The sequence below is a fragment of the Euprymna scolopes genome, chromosome 21 (genome assembly GCF_053919585.1).
Source record: "Euprymna scolopes isolate OS-2025 chromosome 21, ASM5391958v1, whole genome shotgun sequence".
Classification (NCBI taxonomy): domain Eukaryota; kingdom Metazoa; phylum Mollusca; class Cephalopoda; order Sepiida; family Sepiolidae; genus Euprymna; species Euprymna scolopes.
In genome coordinates, this window is record NC_136502.1 from 27,513,358 (window position 1) to 27,537,407 (window position 24,050).

Below are 24,050 nucleotides of genomic sequence, written 5' to 3' on the forward strand. Positions count from 1 at the left end.
CTTTAGTGTATCATATTATATTTACTTTGAATTGGATTTCTATTTCAAAGAGCAATAACTCTACAACAATATTAATAGATTACAATCTCGTATAAATAATGATTTCATCCATCAGTCACATTTTTTTAGTGTAATATAGTACAGAATTCGTCTCATTTTGAAATATCAGAAATGTTAACTACTTATAAAAATGAAGAATATTATATTAATAGTAAATAATAAATTCCTCATAAATAAAATGGATGCTATGATCAAAAATTGAAACCAAAAAACATTACCTTAGCAAAATAATTCTAGCTTTTGTGCGACTTCATAAATTTGATTACATCACGTTTAAAAACATGATTTAAAAGATAAGCAATAGTAAAAATTAAATAAATGGATGGATAAATATTATCAATAGCATTGTATATTATTTTAATAGTCCAAAACAGTTTATTTTGCTTTAACTTTGTATTGCATGTAGTTATTTTACAATTATAAAATCTTTCAAGCAAAAATATATGACCAGGGGGAGCATATTTTTACTAGTATTAAGAAAATAAAAAAAATGCATTAATATGTAGATTTATATCAGTTTTTGGTTAACCCAATGATCAATTGAAAAATGGATCAATAGCAAAAATTCTTAAATCTGAAAGCAATTATAATTCAGAAAAAACATTCATGTTTTTTTCAAACAACCAAACCACTAAATTAGAGAAAAACAAGGTAAAAAACAGATCATTTTTCTTAACATGATGTATTCTTTTCTTTAAATCATTTGCATCAGAATGTCATTTATATATTACTAGCGGGGGTACCCGGCGTTGCCCGAGTGTTTGTTTCCGGGACGGGGGGGAGTTTTAAAAAATGTTATGGTAGGTAAGTAGGAAGGATCAAACCCGGAGTCATGAGTAAAAGTAGGAAAATAAAGTGTGAAAAAAAACAAAAAAACATCTGCAACGTTAACAGTTCGGCCACCAAGAAAAGTCCATTCCAGTTGTTTAGGAAAAAAAAAACAAAAAAAAACGACTACGGTAGGTCGGCGCAAACGTGAAAATATAATGTGAATTGTCCAGCACGCTAACCACTACGCCACAGAGCATCGCAGCTTAGTTTAGTGATTTTAAATAACTTTACATGAAAGAACTACGAAGCCAAACCGGTGTTCTCTTCTCAACTGTTCCTTGTGAACGATCCCCAAACGGTGTTAAGTGGTGGCAGGGGGAGGAGGAATTTATTAGAGAGAAAATATTTTACCACTTCCATTGATCTTAACCGATTTTGGCCGTGACTTCTCAGCAGAAAAAGTATAGAAATCTAAGATTATCGAGGAATTTGAGAAATAATAAGCCTATAACACACCTCAGATATTGTTCTGCCGTTTGTGCATATTATATTTGCATGAAATATCTTGATTTTTAATCCTATTAATGTCAAAATCAGACGGGAAAAAATGAGTTCATTTTATTTATATAGAGAAGAGATAAGTATGAATAGTAAATTTTGAATAAATATTTCAAAGGTATGTTGCAAAGATTTGTATTTAGAAAAAGAGAAATCGAAGTTAAGGCAATAATTTACTTATAGCATACTTAGGGGTAAAACTATTATATGGAGTAAAATATAAAGAAATTAAAAAAAACAATAATTGAGTAAGTAATGATTAACACAGATTTTAAAAATATTTTACTTAAATGAAACAGTAAAAAGGTTTGTCAGAATTGATCACAAGAATATTAATTAAGCGATACATTTCAGTTTTACTACTAGGCATATTATTTAAGAATTCTGTTTTGATTACATATAAAGGTACAATTATTTAAAAACTTCATTTATTAATCTAAATAAATGTTAAATATTTTAACATGAAATAAATGAGTTTGATATTTGATATTTTGATTATTTAAAGTGAATTTACTTTTAAGGCTACATTTATTTCCTATTATATGTTAATTTAATAATTGTTATTATGCAATTAAATAAAATTATTCTTTGCTTTCCAGGCTATACATCAAATATGTTTGGTTTTCTACATGTTATTCTATGCATCATACCCAATTGTCTCAGTGTAGACATTACATACACAGTGGATGAAGGAAAAGGCCCAAGTACTTACATTGGTGATATTTCTGCAGATTCTAAGATAATGGAGACAATGTCCTACCAAGATAAGAAACTCATCACATTCAGTCAACTACAAGGGAAAGTTGATAGTTCTCAATATTTCCGAGTGTCCAATAAAACAGGAAAACTTTACACAACAAGCACTTTGGATGCAGAATCAATGTGTAAACGTAATGAACAATGCTTTCAACTCATTGATGTAGCTGTTCGTAAAGGAGGATCTTCAATGAGGATTTTAGAAATTAAAGTAATCATAGAAGATATCAATGACTATGAACCTAAATTTCCAAATAAACAAATTAACATTGAATTTACTGAAGGATTTGGGAAAGGAATGAAACAATCCATACCTAATGCAATTGATAAGGATATAGGAATTTTAAATTCAAAGATTACATATGAGCTTAAAAAAATGGAAAATGAACCATTTGCTTTGTTCATTACTCCAGATGTTGAAGGGACATCAGTTTTATGGTTGAAACTGGAAGAAACTTTAGATAGAGAAACCAAAGATTCTTATGTTGTACAAATTGTGGCAAAAGATGCAGGCTCTCCTCCAAAACAAAACATACTAAATGTTCATATTTCAGTAATTGATGTTAATGATAATTTACCAATATTTTCTAAAAAGGTTTATAATATTTCAATAAAGAATGAAGAGAGTAAAACAACACCAATTGCTATTTTATCAGCAACTGATTTGGATGCAGGACAAAATGGAAGAGTTTCATATCATTGGAATCACAAGACAAATGAAAAATCCAAAGCTTTTTTCCAATTAGTAGAAACAACTGGGCAATTATTCTTGCAGAAAAAGTTCAAATCAGGTGAAAAGACCTCACATAAACTTTATATAACAGCTGAAGATGGAGGAAATCCACCATTAAGCTCTAGAGCAATAATAATTATTAATTTGATAAATCATGAAAACACAGCACCGGCTATTGATATTAATTTTCCATCATCATCAAATGAGAATACTGTTGAGATTTTGGAGAATGGTAAACTTGGTATTTTTATTGCTTATGTTAAAGTAATAGACAATGATGAAGGACTAAATGGAGATGTCACTTGTCATCTTCATCATGATAAATTTCAGCTTCAGAATTTAGGTACAAAGAAATATGAAGTGACACTGAAAAATCCTCTTGACAGAGAGAAAGAAGAGCATCATGATGTTGTGATCAGTTGTCAAGATAAAGGCTCTCCTCCTCTTCATAGTAACAGCAAATTCTCCATTCAAGTGATGGACATCAATGATGTAAGGCCACAATTTACAAAAGACACATTTAAATTCTTCATTGATGAGAATCAAAACTCGAGAATTACTCTTGGCTACATCAATGCCACTGATCCAGACTTGGGAGATGGGGGAAAACTGACATATTCTCTCATCACCAATAACAACAAACACTTCTTACCTTTCAAAATAACCACAAATGGATTACTATCAGCAATTATGTCTCTTGATCATGAGTTTCAACATACTTATCACTTCAAGGTGTTTGTGAAAGACAATGGAACACCATCTCTCAATAACACAGTCAATGTGATTGTTGAGGTCACTGATAAAAATGATAATGCTCCATATTTTACATTTCCCAGTGTTAAACCTTACAATCTACATGTCACATATTACCCTGATGCCAGAAACAAGAACATCACACAGATAAAGGCAGCCGACAGTGATAGTCAAGAGAATGCATTTCTAAAATATCAAATAATCAGAGGCAATGACAAACAGATGTTCACCATCAACCAGTACACTGGTTTCTTAGCTTTCAATAGACAACTCAGCCAACAAAATGCTGGCTCCTATCAGCTTGACATTCTTGTCAAGGATAGTGGTAGGCCAGTTCTATCAGCAACAACTACTCTCTTTTTAACACTCACTATCAGCAACAACACATCAGAAATGTTAAATGTTGTTCAGCTTCACACTGAAGAGAAGGTGCATCTTAATCTCGTCATTATTATTACAGTCATAGCAGTCACAATAGCTGTCTTCATTACAGCTTCATTATCAATCTGCATCATTCGATGTAATGGTCAGTCAAATGTGGCCTATGCCCAAGCACTTGATCCTTCCAATAGATATGTTGGTGAACAGAGACAACTCATTGCTCCTTCTTACCCAGGAAACACTTGGCCTCATCCTGCTCAGCCTTTGCAAATAAATCAAGCACCATCTACAAATACTCCAATGACAACATCAAGAAGACAACTTATTTCTGCAGATGAACTTCCGCAGAAATCCAAACCACTAAGTGATGTTTCATCACAAGTAAGTTCACTTAATTTATTCTTATTTATGACCTTCAACATTGAATAAAACTATTTAAATAATTAAAAATCGAATGGCAATTCTATTTTATTTAGATTTCAAGATTAATTGGAATGCTCTTAGAATTCATAATCATTTTTTGTGTTATGAATGATTATTTTAATAAAAAATTTGATTTAACGGAATTTTCACTATCATTTTCTCAACAAATTTAAAATCCATTTTTAAATATTTATAATTGAAGAGGTGTTTAAAATTTTTCTTTAAATTAGATATAATGAGGAAATAAACCTAAAACAAAATTCTTTCACAATGTTGAAAATTTATCCAAATTTTATTTCAATATTCTTTTTTCTATCTGTTGACTATTTATTTACTAATTGTTTTATTCTTGCTTAAAAACAAATCGTTACCAAATGTAACTTTGAAAATAATTCATTTAATTGTTTAGTTGTGATACCTGAACATTTTAGACAATCAAATAATTATATAAGAGATAATATTTGTCATTTTGTTAGTGGGGACAATTTTCAAACCGGTTACCCCAGATTGATTGTTGCTATCACTATGCTCAGGAACCTTCAAACCTCTAGCCTTCTTCAGGTGCCTTGTGTCAAGGCATACTGGAATTTTTAACCCAATCCTTTATTGAAGTCCTTTGTGTATACAGTTCACATTCTATTATCCAGGCCTTGTAACATGTTTTACTGTTAACTTATTAAATTATTTTGTTGCTCTTGTTCAGAATTGAATTCATAATCGCAACATAACATGATCAGGAAGTTGGTTAAAGTGTAGGCATTATCTTGAAGTTCTGAGTTCAATCTTGAGCAAAGGTAGTAAGAGAATTTAACAAATGACATAAAACAATGTCACAAAATTTGTAGAATGGAATCTAAACAATATTGCAATCCAATAAAGGGTTGGGTTCCAAATTCCAGGATGGGTCACAAGTTTTACACAAGGGAACTGAAAAAGACCAGATAGCAAAATGGCCAAAATATTGTGATAACAACAATCAAGATAAGGAAACAAATCTGCAAAATTGTAAACAATAATAAAATATATTTTATCTGATACTAAGAACTGCTTGAAATATTAGAATATTAATGTATTTTCCTCATTAAGCTATTTTTTTCTTTATTTTACCAGATGTATACACAAAATGTGTCCATTCCACCTGACTATTTTACCTGGAGATCTGCTGCACCTTCCCAATCAGAAGTAGATTTGAGCTGGAGGGAAGAGAATCTTGCAAATAACCAAGGGACATCAGGTATTAGAAATTATTGAATTAAATAAAATATATAATACTGGTGTTAATAATACAGTGAAATTATATCATATACAGATATAATTAGTGTGTATCATCTAAAAAGTTGAACTTTAAAGAAATAATAGCTGTAATTTTTAACATTTCTGAATTTTTTAGATGAGAATTGATTATTTATATTATTTGGATACTTCGGACTACTGTTCTCATCTTGAGTAATATTTTCACAACATTTCGGTTGATGTAATTTCTGACCTTCTTCAGACGTATCTTGTCAAACTCAGGAATCTTTCTTCATTTAGAAACAAAATAGGTTTAAGGCTCCTAAAATTTATACTAGAATTATCCATGGCACAGTGAATAAAGTACTTGGTAAATTCAGTTGTTAATTAAACTCTTCTGGAGGTTGAAAGTTCAATACTCAGTGTGGGAGACACTCAAAATACAATCACAAATTACTTAACACTTCTATCCAGGCATATTTGATGGAACAAGAGCATGCTACTCCTGTAGATTAAATAAAGGGTTCAATTTGAAATTCTGTGCTAATTCCTGAGTTCAACAGAAAGATTCCCAAGTTTGACAAGATACACCTAGTGAATGTTGGAGGTTACATCGACCAAAACATTGTGAAAATAACACTCAAGATGAAAACAGTAGTCCAAAGTATCCAAATTACGCGATTTTTAAGTAATTAAATATATTTATATAAAGAAAATCAAATACATATATTACAAGCAACTGGGGACCGCTTGTGAATTTGAGATTCTCTAGAAATTTCCTCCTTCAGAGGAAGCCATTTCAACCTGCCTAGGGTAAGTGCCATTTGAAAAAAGAAAATATATATATTAATTTTGTCTATTGTCTAGATAGTTCATCTCATTTCGCAACAAGAAAAGTGATGACTTTTCTTAGATTTGATGAAGCAACTTAGAATATAGAGAAGTTTTCTGTTAAATAAGAACTGAGCTTGTCAGATTCACTAATATTTACAGAAAGTGTGCTTTTGTCAATTTTTAGGCTAGCTCAGGCACTGCTTGTAATATAAATAAATGAAAGATTTTATGAATTTTATAGAAAGTGGGTGTACATATTAAGTTGAAGGGAAGTATGATTGAAAAAGAAGCCTACAAATGATGGTGGATAATAGAAATTCATAATGAAAAACATACTGATTAAATCAATAATTCATGCTAGACTTCTTCTTTATTACAATGGATTTTTTATAACAAAACTTGGAATAGTATTGAAAAAAAAAAACATTGTGTGAAATAACACCATTTATAATTAACCACATTGATATATGAATATAAAAACTCATTCAAATAATATTACAAGTTTGGGTTAGAAACACACATATGCACTAAATCTCCGGTCTAGCAAAAAATTATTTTCAGTATTTAGTTTTTTAACCCTTCATACTGAGACAATTACTATTTATTTGGATACTGCCAGAGTGTCCCCTTTTTGGGGGCAGCTGGTTGTCCCCCGCATTAAAAATGACCTTCAGGAGAGGTTTAAAAGCAATGCCATTTCTGCAAGTCATCTTTTTGATTGACTACATTTAATTTGAACGCTTTACACTTCCGGTCGCGTTATGGCGTAGCGGTAAGACATCACATTTCCTTTCACTTTCTTTTCCATCTTCGTGTCGCGGGTTCAAGCCTGTCTGCCTACTACCAATTTTTTTTTTTTTATACACCTCCAAACGCCCGGGCAACGCCGGGCACCCAGGCTAGTTATAATATATGCATAAGTTCAAAATAAAAGTGAATACCAAAATATTCAGCACTTTGCTTTTTATTGCATTTGTTTGCTAATTGTATAATTTGACATGAAGTTTAGTCAAAGATTTTAAAAATTGGTAATTGTATCAATAATTATTAACTGTTGGATATGTAAATTTTTATTTTATACTATTTTTTTTGTCCTTCTACAAATTCTTTTTTGTCAATTACTCTAGTGGTGAATATTTATCTCATTAAGTAATGATATTTTAATCAAAACTCTACTAATAAGTGCCAGTATGTATAAATACTAAAATTCTGATAAATTCTAATCTTAAAGTGATAGATAAATATTTCCCTTCAATGTTTTTTTTTCATTTTAGATTTCTTTGTAAATTTCTTTAGTTTTTTAAATATTTTATATCAATTTAAACTACATTGTATATCTTTAGAAAATATCTAAGACTTATGCACACATATATTTAATATCTATAAAATAATTTAGGATTTTTAACATAATTATACTTTTAATGAGCATTTTTTAAAAATATTTATCAAATTTTATTATATAAACTTCATTATCCTTTCCCTTTTCATTATCAGAAGTACATTTCATAAACTTAGTTTTGCTCATTCACATCATATAAATAAAACTGATACATATTTTTCTTTGTCTTTTCTTTTTTTTTTTTTCAGGTCGATCCTCCAGGAAATCATCACTACAATCAGGTCATGTAAACAAAAGTGATATTTCTGCTCCTTATCCACAATCACGGAATCTTATAGAAATGAACAATGAACAGACTGCAAACTCAAGACCCTTGCCTCCAGTACCAAACAAAAACTAATGATCAAAAAGACTAGTTGTATATCAAAAGACACACACCCATACAATTATGAAATCATATTCCACGGAAGAAAAACTGTTAGCCATAAGTTTAATTAGCATTGTCAACAAAATATATCATATACACAGTAACATTTTAAAGTTACTTAATGAAAAATATAGACTGTACAATCATGTAAAAATACTGAGAAAGACTCGTTTATAGTGAGAGAATTTATCATAAATGCAATCTTGAAATGGATCATAACTAGGACACTACTATTTTATGATTCTTACTTTTCCTTTGTAATGTCTAAATGAAAAAATAATATTATAATTTTCATTTTGGTCACAAATGCTTACTTAAAGGCAATATTTACATGTTAATCTAAACTTCAACTCAACAGAAAATTAATCAGGATAGAAATGTATATTTTTCTACTCAAACAAATAATTTAGAATTAAAGGTATGCAACATGGAAAGAAAGAAAGGAAGGGAGGAAGAAAGTAGATCCCACAAGATGAACAACACGTTCAGTATTACCTTGCATTATGGGAACAAAAGTTAAATCTTTTTTTCATTACATTTTTTAGCTTTCCATCATCATAACCTATAAAAATATCGAAATTAAATATAATGTATATTTTTAAAATAAAAAAGAAACAAATATAATTTCAAACAAATAGAGGATTATGAACGTGAGTTGGCAATTCTTTTTACATTACACATCACCTTCCTTCCTCTTATGCATACAGCCATTACACACACACCATACTTCTTAGGACAATTATTTTATTATTCATAGTAAACGCATCTTCACTTTAAAGATATTTCATATTCATTGAACAAAGAATTTACAAATTCATAACTGGATTATACAATAAATGATATAGCAAAGGTAAGGATAATTTACATTACTTTCTTTTTTCTATAACATTTTCCTTAGCTTTCTTTAGCACAAACCAATGCAAAGAAGGTTATCATTCACATCTATTAAAGACATTATTTCTTAAATTAAAAAAAGTATTTTTTTTTCTGATAAAAATATTATACATGTAAAAATTATCTACACTTTGAAGTTAAAAAAAGTATTATAATTAATACAAGGAATTTCTACTCTATGTTATAATTACTGAGTATTTTTTTGTGATTGCTCTCCTCATTACTTGTCCTGTTTTGAGACACTGTTACAACAAATTTACTTTACATTAAATAATAGCACTTATTACTTACTTGCACATGTTTTCTTACAAATGTTTTCAAAGTATTACACATGGTTTTTAAATGGTAGTTTTAAAAATTTATACAAATTCCGTTTTATTATCTGACATCACTATGTGCAAATATAGCAACATTAAAAAAATAACGCTACTTTTATTCTTTCATGGATAATTTTTAAGAAATAATGGATGGTATACTAAATATTTTTTCATAATGAATTCAATTTTTAACATGTTCATAAAAAGTTTTTTTTCTTTTCATATCAATATATTAATTAAAATTAAAGAATTCTTGTACACATGATATCTGTGAATTTCATAGTATTTTAAAATTGTGAAATAAATACTTAAAAAATGATTTTAATTTTATAAGACATATTGTAAGATATTTTGTTTATATTGATACATACTGTAGAAATAAATAGAATGTTTTGATTACATATTTAACTTGTTAAATACGAAACAAAATTAAATTATAATGTGAACAATAATTTACATATAAAAATGTTGCTTATTTAATAGATTTGATTAGATACACTTCTAGATGTATTAAAAAAATCATATGTAAGATTTATATTGATATCTTGCAAAATATTCAGTCGATGTAACAATGTTTATATGAACAAGTTAAAGGGAAGTGACAAATAAATTAAGTAAATCCAAATATTATTTTTCAGTAAATTAAAAAATAACTTATCACATGAAGGGAAGTTATCTGTCTGTCTCTGTGTATTCAACTAAAAGAAACTGTATAACACACATACACACAAAGCTGATATATTATTTTCAGCATTGTCTTGGACAAAATATTCATTCTTTTGGGTGTAACCAAAAACAGAATCATTCAAGAGGAGGGGGGGTATATTTATGAAAATTTTTTCCCATTTCCAGATTTTTAATCTGGAACTTTTTCGGGCTTTAGATTCAGATTAAAGTGTAGTATCTGTTCTGTTATAAGAAGGGAAATCCTTTTTGACCTGTGAGGGGAAAACTATGGAAAAAGCAGGGTAGGATATAAAGATAGAGATACTGAGAGAATATATATATATATATATATATATATATATATATATATATATATATATATATATATATGAAAGAGAAATTAAGGTTCCTAAATCAAAATCCACTAATGACAGTAAAAATTGAGCATCAATTTATATTAATATAAAAGATGTCTGTTTGTCAATCTGAACGTCTGATAATGTCATTTAGGTTATTAGACTTAAAACTTATCTTTAGTATATAGATAGGTACTTGAATTTTGGTAGAAATGATATTCTACCTATAAAGAATTAAGAAAGAGTGTGATATTTATTTATTTTTCTCATAAAGTAGTTCTCATAGGAGCATGAATCTCTACTAAACTTTGTTGTATGGATTTTAATGAAATTTAAGCTATACTTATATAATACAAAATTAGCAAATTCTCCAAATTTAAGCAAATTTGTATTATTTTAAGAAAAATAGGTTCTTGTTCAACTCCACAAAATCTACACATTTCTATTCACATAATTTGAGCCAAGTAATTCCTGTTTTTACATAATACTATGATTTTAAAGTATTTTGGGACCTGGCTTCTTGTACTTTTCACATGTGTTTCTGATGTAATATGGAATGGATTCTTTTACAATTAAAAGACACAAAATTATACAGATTCCAAACATTTGAGCTAATTTCAATATTTATAAAACTATCTAATAAAAGCTTAACTCCAAAAATAAAATGTTTCTAAGATCATAATTTCAAATAATGATAATGGAAGCGGTGTTTGTGATAATAATTGATCATTATTATTTAAATTTGTTTTTTAGGTAGATTATGGAAAACATGGCATGAACAGTAGTGTTGGGTAGTCATTCTTTGATTGAATGAGAAATGCTTATTTCAAAAACAGAAATTATGCCACAAATAGATACAAAAAATAAAACAACAACAAATATACATATGCACTTTAAAGAAATAATGAACACATTTATTTAAGGATATATGTAGCAGCCATCATATGGGCCCACAGTATAAAAAAGATTGAGCCCAGATCATGTGTCTTGTTATTTTTGTGCGATGAGAAGATTTCACTTATGGAAGTGAACATTGTTTTGCATGAGCAAATTCTTGCTCAAATAAAGAGTAGAAACTTTGCTCCTGGGGAGAGGTTAAAATTGAGAAGTAGGAACTCTGTCAACTGTTCAGTAAAAGATTTTTTTTTAAATTGAATCGACGTTGATTGTGTAAAGTTATTTTGGAGACACGATTTGTGAATTTTGGAGAATTGTTAATAGAATTCGAGAATTGAACTTTTGTGTGTTTTAAAGAATTGCTCATACAATTTGAGAGTCAACATTTCAGTTTTTTGTGAACATTTTCAACTTCCACTACTATAACATACTTAGGAATTCATATGCTATCAAAGACATTATTTTATGACATGAACAGAAATTGACAACTTAAAATCTTGATTATTTTTAAAAAATTATTCTTATGACTAAATTTCTTTATTACACTAGTAAATAAACCCAACATTGCTCAAGGACAGTAATTTGAAAATCTGAGGAAATATTTTATGATTTAGTTCTAGCTATATTTTGCTTCTTATTTTTTTTTATGGCCTCTATTATAAAATTGTTGTTTTTTAATTTATGATTCAAACATATAATTTTCTATAGTAAATAAATAAAATTTATTGTTACATATCCTGACATAAAAATCTAAAAAAAATGCAACAAACTCGGTACTTATGCACACAAGGATGCCCTTAAATTTCCACATGAAAAAAAAATACATTGCACAATTTTTGAAAATATTAATGTTACTTTTCAAATTATACAAAGTTTTCTATTTTCTGGCCAATAAAAAATATATTCCTTGATTGCTTATTCAATTTCCTATTGTTTAAGTCTTTTTCTAACCAGGCATAAATAACAAAGAAAGAATTTGGAGGAAGAGGGAACATTTTTCTTTTTTTATTTTCTCAAAATTAAAAATTTTGTTTACAGATATAAGATAAAATTGACTCCAATGCCATTTCATTAATTATGTTTTAATTTAACTGTGATTAAATCTATATATTTTTAATTTAATTTAAAAAATAAAACTGAAAGGGCAGCTTAATATTACAATTTATTAGGAAACTTTATTTTAAACCCATTAAATTTTACATAAATCCAGTAAAATCGTCACCTGTGCATCTTTGGAACTGACTACATCTCAGTGTGCATGTATGTTGTTTAAACCTAATTTTATCTGAATTATAGTTTTTGACAGAAATTATAGATTTTGACATAAATGAAGATCTTATGTTTCTTAACATAATTGAAACTGCTTCTGATTCTATGTTTCTTCACTTCAAGTTGTTCTACATTCTCTTTTTCTAATATAGTTGGATTGAAATACCACTTGAGAAACGGCTCTTTTGAAATTATTTTTTTTACTTCCAGGGCCCTTAAGCTTGACTGACGTTAACTTTACATGTCATAATTGTTTGAAATACAATCAATAGTTTCTACATACACAGTAGACAAACAGTTAAAGAGATATTTAATTTTATTTATTAAGATTGAAATTATGTAACTTTTGTTTTCCTACATTTCAAATAAATTCATATTTTCTTTACAGACATTGAATTAAGTATGTTTGGTCTTCTACATATTTTCATATTCATCATACCTGTATGTCTCAGTGTAGACTTAACATACACAGTGGATGAAGGAAAAAGCCCAGGCACCTACATTGGTGACATTTCTGCAGATTCTAAGATAATGGAGAACATGTCCTACCAAGACAAGAAACTCATCACATTCAGTCAACTACAAGGGAAAGTTGATAGTTCTCAGTATTTCCAAGTCTCCAAGAAAACAGGAAAACTTTATGCAATAATAACATTAGATGCAGAAGCCATGTGTAAACGTAATGAACAATGCTTTCAACTCATTGACGTCACTGTTCGTAAAAGAGGATCTTCGATAAGGATTTTGGAAATCAAAGTCATCATAAAAGATATTAATGATCACAAACCTGAGTTTTCAGATCAACAAATTAACATTGAATTTAATGAAGATATTGGCATAGGAGCTAAAAAAATAATTCCTAATGCAATTGATAAAGATGTTGGAATATTAAATTCAAAGATTACATATGAGCTTAAAAAGATGAAAAATGAACCATTTACTTTGTTCATTACTCCAGATGTTGAAGGGACATCAGTTTTATGGTTGAAACTGGAAGACACTCTAGATAGAGAAACCAAAGATTCTTATGTTGTACAAATTGTGGCAAAAGATGCAGGCTCTCCTCCAAAACAAAACATACTAAATGTTCATATTTCAGTAATTGATGTTAATGATAATTTACCAATATTTTCTAAAAAGGTTTATAATATTTCAATAAAGAATGAAGAGAGTAAAACAACACCAATTGCTATTTTATCAGCAACTGATTTGGATGCAGGACAAAATGGAAGAGTTTCATATCATTGGAATCACAAGACAAATGAAAAATCCAAAGCTTTTTTCCAATTAGTAGAAACAACTGGGCAATTATTCTTGCAGAAAAAGTTCAAATCAGGTGAAAAGACCTCACATAAACTTTATATAACAGCTGAAGATGGAGGAAATCCACCATTAAGCTCTAGAGCAATAATAATTATTAATTTGATAAATCATGAAAACACAGCACCGGCCATTGATATGAATTTTCCTTCATCATCAAATGAGAATACTGTTGAGATTTTGGAGAATGGTAAACTTGGTATTTTTATTGCTTATGTTAAAGTAATAGACAATGATGAAGGACTAAATGGAGATGTCACTTGTCATCTTCATCATGATAAATTTCAGCTTCAGAATTTAGGTACAAAGAAATATGAAGTGACACTGAAAAATCCTCTTGACAGAGAGAAAGAAGAGCACCATGATGTTGTGATCAGTTGTCAAGATAAAGGCTCTCCTCCTCTTCATAGTAACAGCAAATTCTCCATTCAAGTGATGGACATCAATGATGTAAGGCCACAATTTACAAAAGACACATTTAAATTCTTCATTGATGAGAATCAAAACTCAAGAATTACTCTTGGCTACATCAATGCCACTGATCCAGACTTGGGAGATGGAGGAAAACTGAAATATTCTCTCATCACCAATAACAACAAACACTTCTTACCTTTCAAAATAACCACAAATGGATTACTATCAGCAATTATGTCTCTTGATCATGAGTTTCAACATACTTATCACTTCAAGGTGTTTGTGAAAGACAATGGAACACCATCTCTCAATAACACAGTCAATGTGATTGTTGAAGTCACTGATAAAAATGATAATGCTCCATATTTTACATTTCCCAGTGTTAAACCTTACAATCTACATGTCACATATTACCCTGATGCCAGAAACAAGAACATCACACAGATAAAGGCAGCCGACAGTGATAGTCAAGAGAATGCATTTCTAAAATATCAAATAATTAGAGGCAATGACAAACAGATGTTCACCATCAACCAGTACACTGGTTTCTTAGCTTTCAATAGACAACTCAGCCAACAAAATGCTGGCTCCTATCAGCTTGACATTCTTGTCAAGGATAGTGGTAGGCCAGTTCTATCAGCAACAACTACTCTCTTTTTAACACTCACTATCAGCAACAACACATCAGAAATGTTAAATGTTGTTCAGCTTCACACTGAAGAGAAGGTGCATCTTAATCTCGTCATTATTATTACAGTCATAGCAGTCACAATAGCTGTCTTCATTACAGCTTCATTATCAATCTGCATCATTCGATGTAATGGTCAGTCAAATGTGGCCTATGCCCAAGCACTTGATCCTTCCAATAGATATGTTGGTGAACAGAGACAACTCATTGCTCCTTCTTACCCAGGAAACACTTGGCCTCATCCTGCTCAGCCTTTGCAAATAAATCAAGCACCATATACAGATACTCCAATGACAACATCAAGAAGACAACTAACTTCTGCAGATGTGCTACCACAGAAATCACAGCAACCAAATGACGTTTCATCACAAGTAAGTGTATTTATTGTTTCCTTATTTATTGCCTTTAAACATTTTATAAACTGTTTTAATTAGACATGGGCAAAACACCAAGAAAAATCAAGTTGATGTTTTTTAAACTATTTAAAATCTATTAAAATCCAATATTTCTGAACAAACTTTGATTTATCCAGAAAGATAAAACCCTGAATTTTTTCGCAGAATAATATAAAACTTTTTCTATAATAAATTATAGTTTAAATTTTAAATTTTTCCAAAAAACGGTCAAGTACCAATTTTCTACTGAAAAAGTAAATATTAAACAAACATAAATTTTTTATTTTTTTTCAAAATATTTTTGAATCAGTTAAACTAATTTTTTGATGTCTAAGATTTAGGATGATTTGCTATAAGAATATGCAAAACTAGTAAAATATTAATACCTGAATTTCAAATCATTTCAAGTAATTCTCTTTTTTATAAGTTGATAACATAATTGACAGCTTGAATTGTAAGTTTTTTAAAAGTATGGAAACTTATACCAGTTACAAAAACCTAAACTAAAACTGCTGTGTTATCGATATTGTTTTTACATCAACTCTAAATTTGTGTTATTATAAATTTCAGTTTTCTTTTAATATCGTTTTTAGTCTGCTCCTATAATTTCCAAATTTTTCCTTATATTTTCCTCAGAATAAACCTTTTGTATTTCTTATTTTATTTAGAACTAGCGGGGGTACCCGGGTGTTTTGAGGTGTGTGTTGGGGGGGGGGGGGGTAGATTAAAACAACCCTGTTAAAAAAAAAACGTTGGCCGGTTATTTGGAGGTGTAAAAGAAAAAAATAGTTTTAGTATAAAAGTAGGCTTGAACCCCGAACGTTTGACACGGAGGTGGAAAGGAAATGGAAAAAAAAGCCCGGTGACCTAACCATCTCGACCACGGGAACAGATGAATTCATAAGTGTGTTAAGTTGACGTTTATAAACTGAAATTAGCAGGTGCGACAACGTCAAGTTGCGGAAGCCAGTTTCTGTTTTCCCCGCTCCGCAGCGATCAAACAAAAAAAAAAAACACAAAAAAAAAACTAACGTAAGGCAAACGAACAATGAAAACAGAAAAACGAACATGTGAAAAATGGCTTAAATAAGCCTGTTTCGATATTAAAATTTAAAAAATCGGTGGGTACCCGGGTGTTTTTGGGTGTCGCTAAGAATAAGCGAAGTAAAAAAAAAAAAAAGCAGAAAAACAAACGTTACGTGAAAAATGGCTTAAATAACACTTGTTTAATATTTAAATTTAAAAAATCGAAAAAAAAAAAACATCTCACACCACGATTCGAACCCAAAACGTTTCGATAATGAACCAAGGCCTTAACCAACTGAGCCACCGCGACATACATGAAAGTTGTTTGGTTTTTCAACTATTTAAAGTAAATCAGGTTACGACGTCATCTGACGCATGCGTAGAATCGGTCATTGTCACAAGAGGACCGTTTTTGTTGACCCTCTCCCCCCTGTCGAAAATTGTCGACTACGGGGTGAAAAAGTTAACGTTTTTGGCCAATTTTTCAATATTTTTCAAGCAAAGGATGGAGCTTCGATGTGATATTGAGTTTGTGAATTTTCGTCGCGTTTGTCGAAAGTTTTTAGCGGACATCCAAACATACACACATACATACATACATTTTCGCTTTTATATATATAGATAAATTTCATTATTTTCATAAATTGAATTCATTTTTAATTTAATGAAATCATTTTCCATTTATTTTCTAATTAATAACAAGTGAATCACATTATTTTTCCATAAACCAGATTATACTGTTTTTCCCCCTAATTTTGTAAAAAGATTGTAAAATTAATTGTTTTTTAATGGATTCCATATTTTATTGAATTTTGTTTGAAAATAATGGTCAGGTGATCACTTTTGATCCACTTTGAATGGTGGGTTTTTGGATCATTTTATTGCTTGATTTGAGTCATGTGATGTCAACGAACACGCAGACGACAATCTTATGATTTTTAGTGGTTTTTAAATGAGATGTGGATGTTGAGAAAATTCTAACGTCTATTTACCACAATATTTAAGGGGATCTCACATAAACAACAAATTTTAGAAATATTATTTTAACTTTTAAACTTCCACAGCTGTATATGTTCTTTTTTTATTTTTTGGATTTGCCAAAGCATTCTCTATTTAATGGTATATTAGCAACATTGGGCTTTTGAAAAGAAAATTATCAAATTTATTTATTTTTTTAATTTTAAAATTGTGTTTTTCGTAAAAATAATGAAAAAAAAAAATTTTAATGGCAATCTTTATAATATATTAAATGAATTCCACAATTCCAAACACAAAAGGTAAAAAATTGAACACTTTCAAAATTTGTGTCTTCATTCTCAGAATTTGAAGGCCTGCCATATTTTTTTTTTCCTCTACATTTTTCCTCATCTACCCCTATACAGGAAGTATATGTCCAAGTACGGCTTTTTATTTTAAGAGTAAGAGTGACTAAAAACAGAAGTAGGGACGTTCTGTATACAAAAAAGTATATATATATATATATATATATATATATATATATATATATATATCTTGAATATGAAAAAAGTTACACCTTCATAAAGTTCGCTTTTTCACTTAAAAATTGGTGAAAATTTCATGTTGATTAAATAATTATATGATTTTTGGTAAATTTTTTAAGAGAAACTCCATCAAAAACAAACCTAACAACACGCCTCTATTTTGTCTGTTGCTAGTTTAAATCATTCAAAAACACAGCAATTCTACTTTATATAAATTAATGATTAATTGGAATGCTCTTAGAACTTATTTCCTTTTCCGTTATAAACATTAATTTCAAGTAAAACATATGAAGATTTCATTTAACAGAATTTTCACCATAATTATCTCAAACAAATTGATTTTAAAAATGTTAATACTAAATCTTTTATTTAAATTACATATGAAAACCTCAAATATTAGAAACTAAGCATAAAAAAGACAATTATTTCATGTTGACAGTTTATCCAAATATAATTTTAATATTACTTTTTTTTATTAACGATAGTTGACTATCTTTTTTTACTATTTTTTCTACATTTTAGAAATTTGTTTTCAGTTATAATTCATTCGTATTGAAGTACAAATTGTTAACTTTGAAAATAATTCATTTAATTGTTTTTTTTTTTTTTTGTGAATAATACTACATAAACCTTTTAGACAAGAGAACAAAGCATAAAAATATTTTTTTTTTATTTTGAGAATGAAAAATTTTCAGTATCATTTACAATTTTGGAATTATTTTTTTTTATCTTAGTATGTTATTATCACTATGTTCAGAAATCTTTTGCTGTCAGACCTTCTCCAAGTGCAGTGTGTCAAACCATCATGGCATTCTGAAAGTGATTCTTTATTGATGCCATGAGTGTATGTAGTTAACATTCCATTATGTAGACCTTTTGAAATTCTATTAACTTGTTAAATCATTTTGCTGCCCTTGTTCAAGATTAAATTCAAAACGTCAACATAAACAGAGGCACATAACTAAGACAACTAGGATGTTGGGCTTAAGTTGAATCCTAAGTAAAAACAGCAAGAGAATTTAATAAATCAACTGAATGAATGTCACAAGATCAAGTGAATTAATTTGAACAATGTTCTCCAGATTTCCAATAAAGTGTTTGATCTAAAATTCTATGATGGTTCACAAGTTTGACACAAGGGAACTGAAGAAGGCCAGATGCCAAAATATTGTGATAACAACAATACATGAAGAAACGAATCTGAAAATTTGTAAATAATAATAAAAGATAGTGTTCATATCATATTTTATATCAATAACTGGTTGTAATGTGTTTTGTAATTAAAATATATTTGTCAGTGATATTTATTCATATAAATCTTTTTGGTAGTTCAAGTAGAGGGCAGATCAGAAATTTTGTTTTCATCATTAAGCTATTTTTTTCTTTATCTTACCAGATGTATACACAAAATGTGTCTATTCCACCTGATTATTTTACCTGGAGATCTACTGTACCTTCACAGCCAGAAGCAGATTTGAGCTGGAGGGGAGCGAATGTTGCAAATAACCAAGGGACATCAGGTAATATTGGAATGATTGTATTAAATAACATATACAATAGCACAAAGAAATTATATATTGTACAGATTGTGACGAAATGAAAGTTGAACTTTCTAAGGAATAATAGAAAAAAGTACTTTAAAGTGATCATATAAATGTGCAAAGGAAAAAAAAAAAACAACAAATGAAGTTATTTATATATACATATATAAGTATTCAATGATTTGTCTAGATAACTGATCTCATTTTATGACTAATAAAGTGATAATTGTTCAGTTTAATGAAGAAAATCAGAAATATAGAGGTCAATATTTCAGTCAACTAAAAAGTAACCCTTTTTAGATTTAGTTTTAAAGAAAGTGTTGGTTTAATTTCCTAAAAATATTGTCCGGTCACAAAAATTTATAAACAAATGAATAACCAGATCTCAAATAAATCTAACATTAATGATAATCTACTTTAAAATTGGAGAAAGCATTTGAAGCTGATATCAAATTAAAAAAAAAATTTATGTAAAATTTAGTTGCAGATTTTAAAAAACTATCAGTAATCATGATCTGATTGATATGTGAAATGTTATATTACCTTTAAAAATGTGTGTTTAACATGATCTTTTCTTTTGTTAATGCCTTTAATTCAGTAGCGAATATTTATCTCAAAGTAAAAATCCAACTCATATAAATGCTGCAACTATGAAAAATCATTAAAGGGAAGATAACTAATATCTTCTTTTCGTTATAGTCAGTTAACATACAAGTAAGAAAAGCATTTCACCCAAGGCATGAAAATTGTTAAACAAAATGTGTTTTTAGTATAGGCTTTAAAAAATAAAGGTCCAAGATTCAATTTGAAATTTATTTATCTTCAAAGTGCACTTTTATAAATTTTATAAAGTTATAAAAATTTAATACCTTACTTTGTAAAATGTATGAAAGTGCACTTTGAAGATAAATAAATTTCAAATTGAATCTTGGACCTTTATTTTTAAAGCCTATAGCAAAAACATTTTGTTTAACAATTTTCATGCCTTGAATGAAATGCTTTTCTTATTGTATCATATCTTTTTAAGATTATATTTTATTTAATTTATTAATTTGAATTTTTAAAAAACTGAAAGTGGTTTTGTATGTATTTATAAAAACTCTCCTACTCTCTATTTCAGTTTGTATTTCTCCTCACACCACAACTCTTTTTTGCAACTCCCTCTTTGTCATACATGTCTGAATAATGAGAAAATCTGAATTTTTTTAACAAACACTTTAAAATAACTTTTTTAGATTAAATTTTTTTAAACTTCTTTCAGAATAGAAAATCTTTACAATTTAATAAGGAACATATTTCATATAGGTTTCATTAAAAATATTCAGTAGATAACGAGAAAAATAGAGATGAAAATTTCAAAAGGAGTGTATAACTGGTTATGCTCAATAGTAGTCCTCGCTAGTGAAAGCCTTTGTTATTCTATTATTATTTAAAACATTTTGTGTCCTGCTCTTTCGCGCGAGGACTAATTTCCTAACTTCTGGTGTGTCTGATACTGGAAGCGCTGATAAGACAAATCAGTTTCTTCACTTTTATTGTTCTTCAATATTTCTATTGTAAATGCATGTATTGAAATAAAATATAAACAAGACATTATTGAAAGCTATGCAATAAAAACTAACAAAAATTATACAGATAAAAATAACATAATTAGTCTTTATTTGCACTTTTAATAACAAAACATGTTCTCAATAATTCTTTTTAAAAAAAAAAGAGCGCAAAAAGTGTTCTTTAAAAAGTAAAACTAATTTCAATAATTCTTAATTGAAGTAAATCTAAAAAAATTTTCAATGATTATTAAGTAAAAAAAGAATGACCGGAAAAACATTAAAAAAAATGAGTACATGCACAGGGAAAATCTAGGTATGAGAAAAAAAGCAAAGGAACCGATTTGCTTTGTTACTGCTTCCAGTAGCAGACACACCGGAAGTTAGGAAGTATGTTAGGTTACCCTTCTTTTCAATGTGTGTGTGTGTGTGTGTGTTTTTTTTTTTCAGATTTTAATATTTCTTTGTAAATTTATTTTGGTTCTAAATATTTTGTATCAGTTTAAATTACATTGGAAAGAATTTGAAACTTATTCACACACATATACATAAATAGATAGATATGGAGATAATAATTAAAGTTACATAAAATTTTATTACATTATCATGTCAATAAGGATAAGAGTGATTACAATAAGTGAAAGGGGAATGAGTCATTCTGCATTTCTGATTTTGTGTTATTTTTTATTATTTATTTTCTATTGTTTATTCTTTATTTTTATGTCCAATGGTTTTTTTTGCTTTTCTTAATTTATTTTCTCATTTTTATTATATCATTATTTTATTTTCTATTCCTTTTCCTTTTATACCTCATTTTTTTTCTATCTCCTATGTCTCTCTTTCTTATATTTATTTTCTATGTTTCATCCCCTATTCCTTATTTTCCTTAGCTATAATCTGCACTTTTCCTCTAATTAAGTACTCACAGTACCCAATCCCCGTCTTACTCAATACCTCTCTTCCACGTCTTTGGAATTATTCCTAATGATTTCATCCTCCTTTCTTTTCATTAATTATTTTTTTTTTTTTTTCACTGCAGATTGTGCAACTGGCATTGCAATTCCACCGGTTTGTATGTCATAAGTCAAATACAAATAGGCAAAAATTTGTAGATGTTAGAAATCATTGTAAGAGTGAAATAGCAACAGCCAAAAGAAAGCATGCTGAAATAATCAGGGAACGCATTGAATTCCAAAAGATAGAAACTCGTGATTTCTGGAAAATCTATAATAGTGTAGTGAATAAAGGGCAATTAGTAATTCCCTCACTGAGCAACAACCAGAAGGTTGCATGCACGACAATGGAGAAGGCGGAACTGCTTGCCCGGCGATTCACCCCCAATTCCACCTTAGAGCCAACAAACAACTTCCTTCCAAATTTCCCTATGCGGACTGAAGCCACTTTTAGATGATGTAAAAATCCCCCCTTCACATGTCCGCAATATCATAAAAAACTTAGATACTTCAAAGGCATGTGGGCCTGATGTCATCCCTGCTTTATTAATTAAGAAATGTTCAGCCAAGCTAGCCCCCAAACATTCCAAGCTCTACAATAAATTCCTTGCTGAATCTTGCTTCCCTAATAGCTGGAAGATGGCCTCTGTGGTACAAAAAAAAAAATTATTCCTGTAAACTTTCCTATTTCTGATCTTAAATGTATGTGAAATCAGTGTTGTCTTCCTTGCCCTTACTCTTGTATAATGCTATTTGTTTTTCTTCTCTTCTGATGAGAAGCATTTAGCTTTAAAATGTCATGGCCCAAAGAGGTTTCCCTCCTCATTTCCATTTTACTTACTGTAATCACTCTCATCCTTATTGACATGATAATGTAATAAAGTTCTAATGTAACTTTAATTATTATCTACCTATTTTTTCTTATAAATTGCTACTCATAATCAGGTAGAGCTTATTCTATCCATACAGGTTAGCCTTTTTTCCCAACTTTACATATATATATATATATATATATATATATATATATATATATATATATATATAACAATTAGGGGTGCTTAATTTAATAATCGCATCTTTATATAATACTGAATACTCATGAAAAAATATGTATAGAATTTTATAATATGAATTTCATTAATCTTTCGCCTCACTATTATCAGAAATACATTTTACAAATTCAGATCTGTTTATTTATATCATATAAATAAAATTTATGTATATATATATATATATATATATATATATATATATATTTTTTTTTTTTTTTTTTTTTTTTTTTCAGATCGATCTTCCAGAAAGTCATCAGTTCAATCAGGACATGTAAACAAAAGTGATATTTCAGCTCCTTACCCACAATCAAGAAATCTTATAGAAATGAACAATGAGCAGCCCGCAAACACAAGACCCTTGCCTCCAGTACCACATAAAAACTAATGGTCATTGCAACAAAAAAGCCAGTTATATATTAAAATATACACACTCATTTAGTAAATCATATTCCATGGAAGAAAAATGTTAGCCTTAAGTTATATTAGAATGTTTAACAAAATAACTAATGTACATAATGACCTTTTTCAAGTTACTTAATCAAAAATAGACTTAATAATCACATGTACAAAAAGACTCAATAGAAAGGAGATGTTTGTAGGAAGAGAATTTATGGTAAATGAAATCTTGAAAATGGTCATAAGTAAGACTATGTTACGGCTTTTAGTTTTCCTTTGTAATCTCTCAATGGATAAATAACATTCAAATATTAATTTTGGCCATGAATATTAGCATAAAGTCAATATTCAAGTGTATATTTAGATTTAAACTGGATGCAAAATTAACCAGGATAGTAATTTGTATTTTTCTATTCAAACAAGTATTAATTGCAAATTAGAGGTATAAAATGTGGAAGAAGAGAAGAAAGCAAAGCTTGCAGGATGAATAACACACTAGCTATTAAATTGCATTATGGGAACAAAGGAAAAAAAGTTTGTTTTTGTTTG

General features: G+C 28.8%; 2 protein-coding genes across 3 annotated transcripts in view; both read left to right on the plus strand.

Moving 5' to 3' along the window:
• The window catches only part of LOC145242752 (protocadherin Fat 4-like), a 161,068-nt gene extending 152,752 nt beyond the window's left edge, over positions 1–8,316 (plus strand). The window contains exons 14-16 of the mRNA XM_080105893.1: positions 1,989–4,393; positions 5,546–5,669; positions 8,090–8,316. Coding sequence (XP_079962019.1) covers positions 1,989–4,393; positions 5,546–5,669; positions 8,090–8,241 — 2,681 coding nt within the window. The 3' untranslated portion in view covers positions 8,242–8,316. The remainder of the gene's footprint in view (positions 1–1,988; positions 4,394–5,545; positions 5,670–8,089) is intronic.
• A 665-nt stretch (positions 8,317–8,981) lies between these two features.
• Positions 8,982–24,035, plus strand: LOC145242941 (protocadherin beta-16-like). 2 transcript variants are annotated; one of them, XM_080106051.1, is made up of 5 exons: positions 8,982–9,118; positions 13,056–15,460; positions 19,409–19,532; positions 22,140–22,168; positions 23,339–23,650. In XM_080106051.1, exons 2-5 carry the CDS (start codon positions 13,070–13,072, stop codon positions 23,378–23,380), a joined length of 2,586 nt encoding a protein of 861 aa, XP_079962177.1. In that variant the 5' UTR covers positions 8,982–9,118; positions 13,056–13,069; the 3' UTR covers positions 23,381–23,650. The 2 variants fall into 2 exon arrangements, with proteins under 2 accessions (XP_079962177.1, XP_079962176.1); XM_080106050.1 differs by lacking the exon at positions 22,140–22,168 and having other exon boundaries at positions 23,339–24,035.
• The last annotated feature ends 15 nt before the right edge of the window (positions 24,036–24,050 follow it).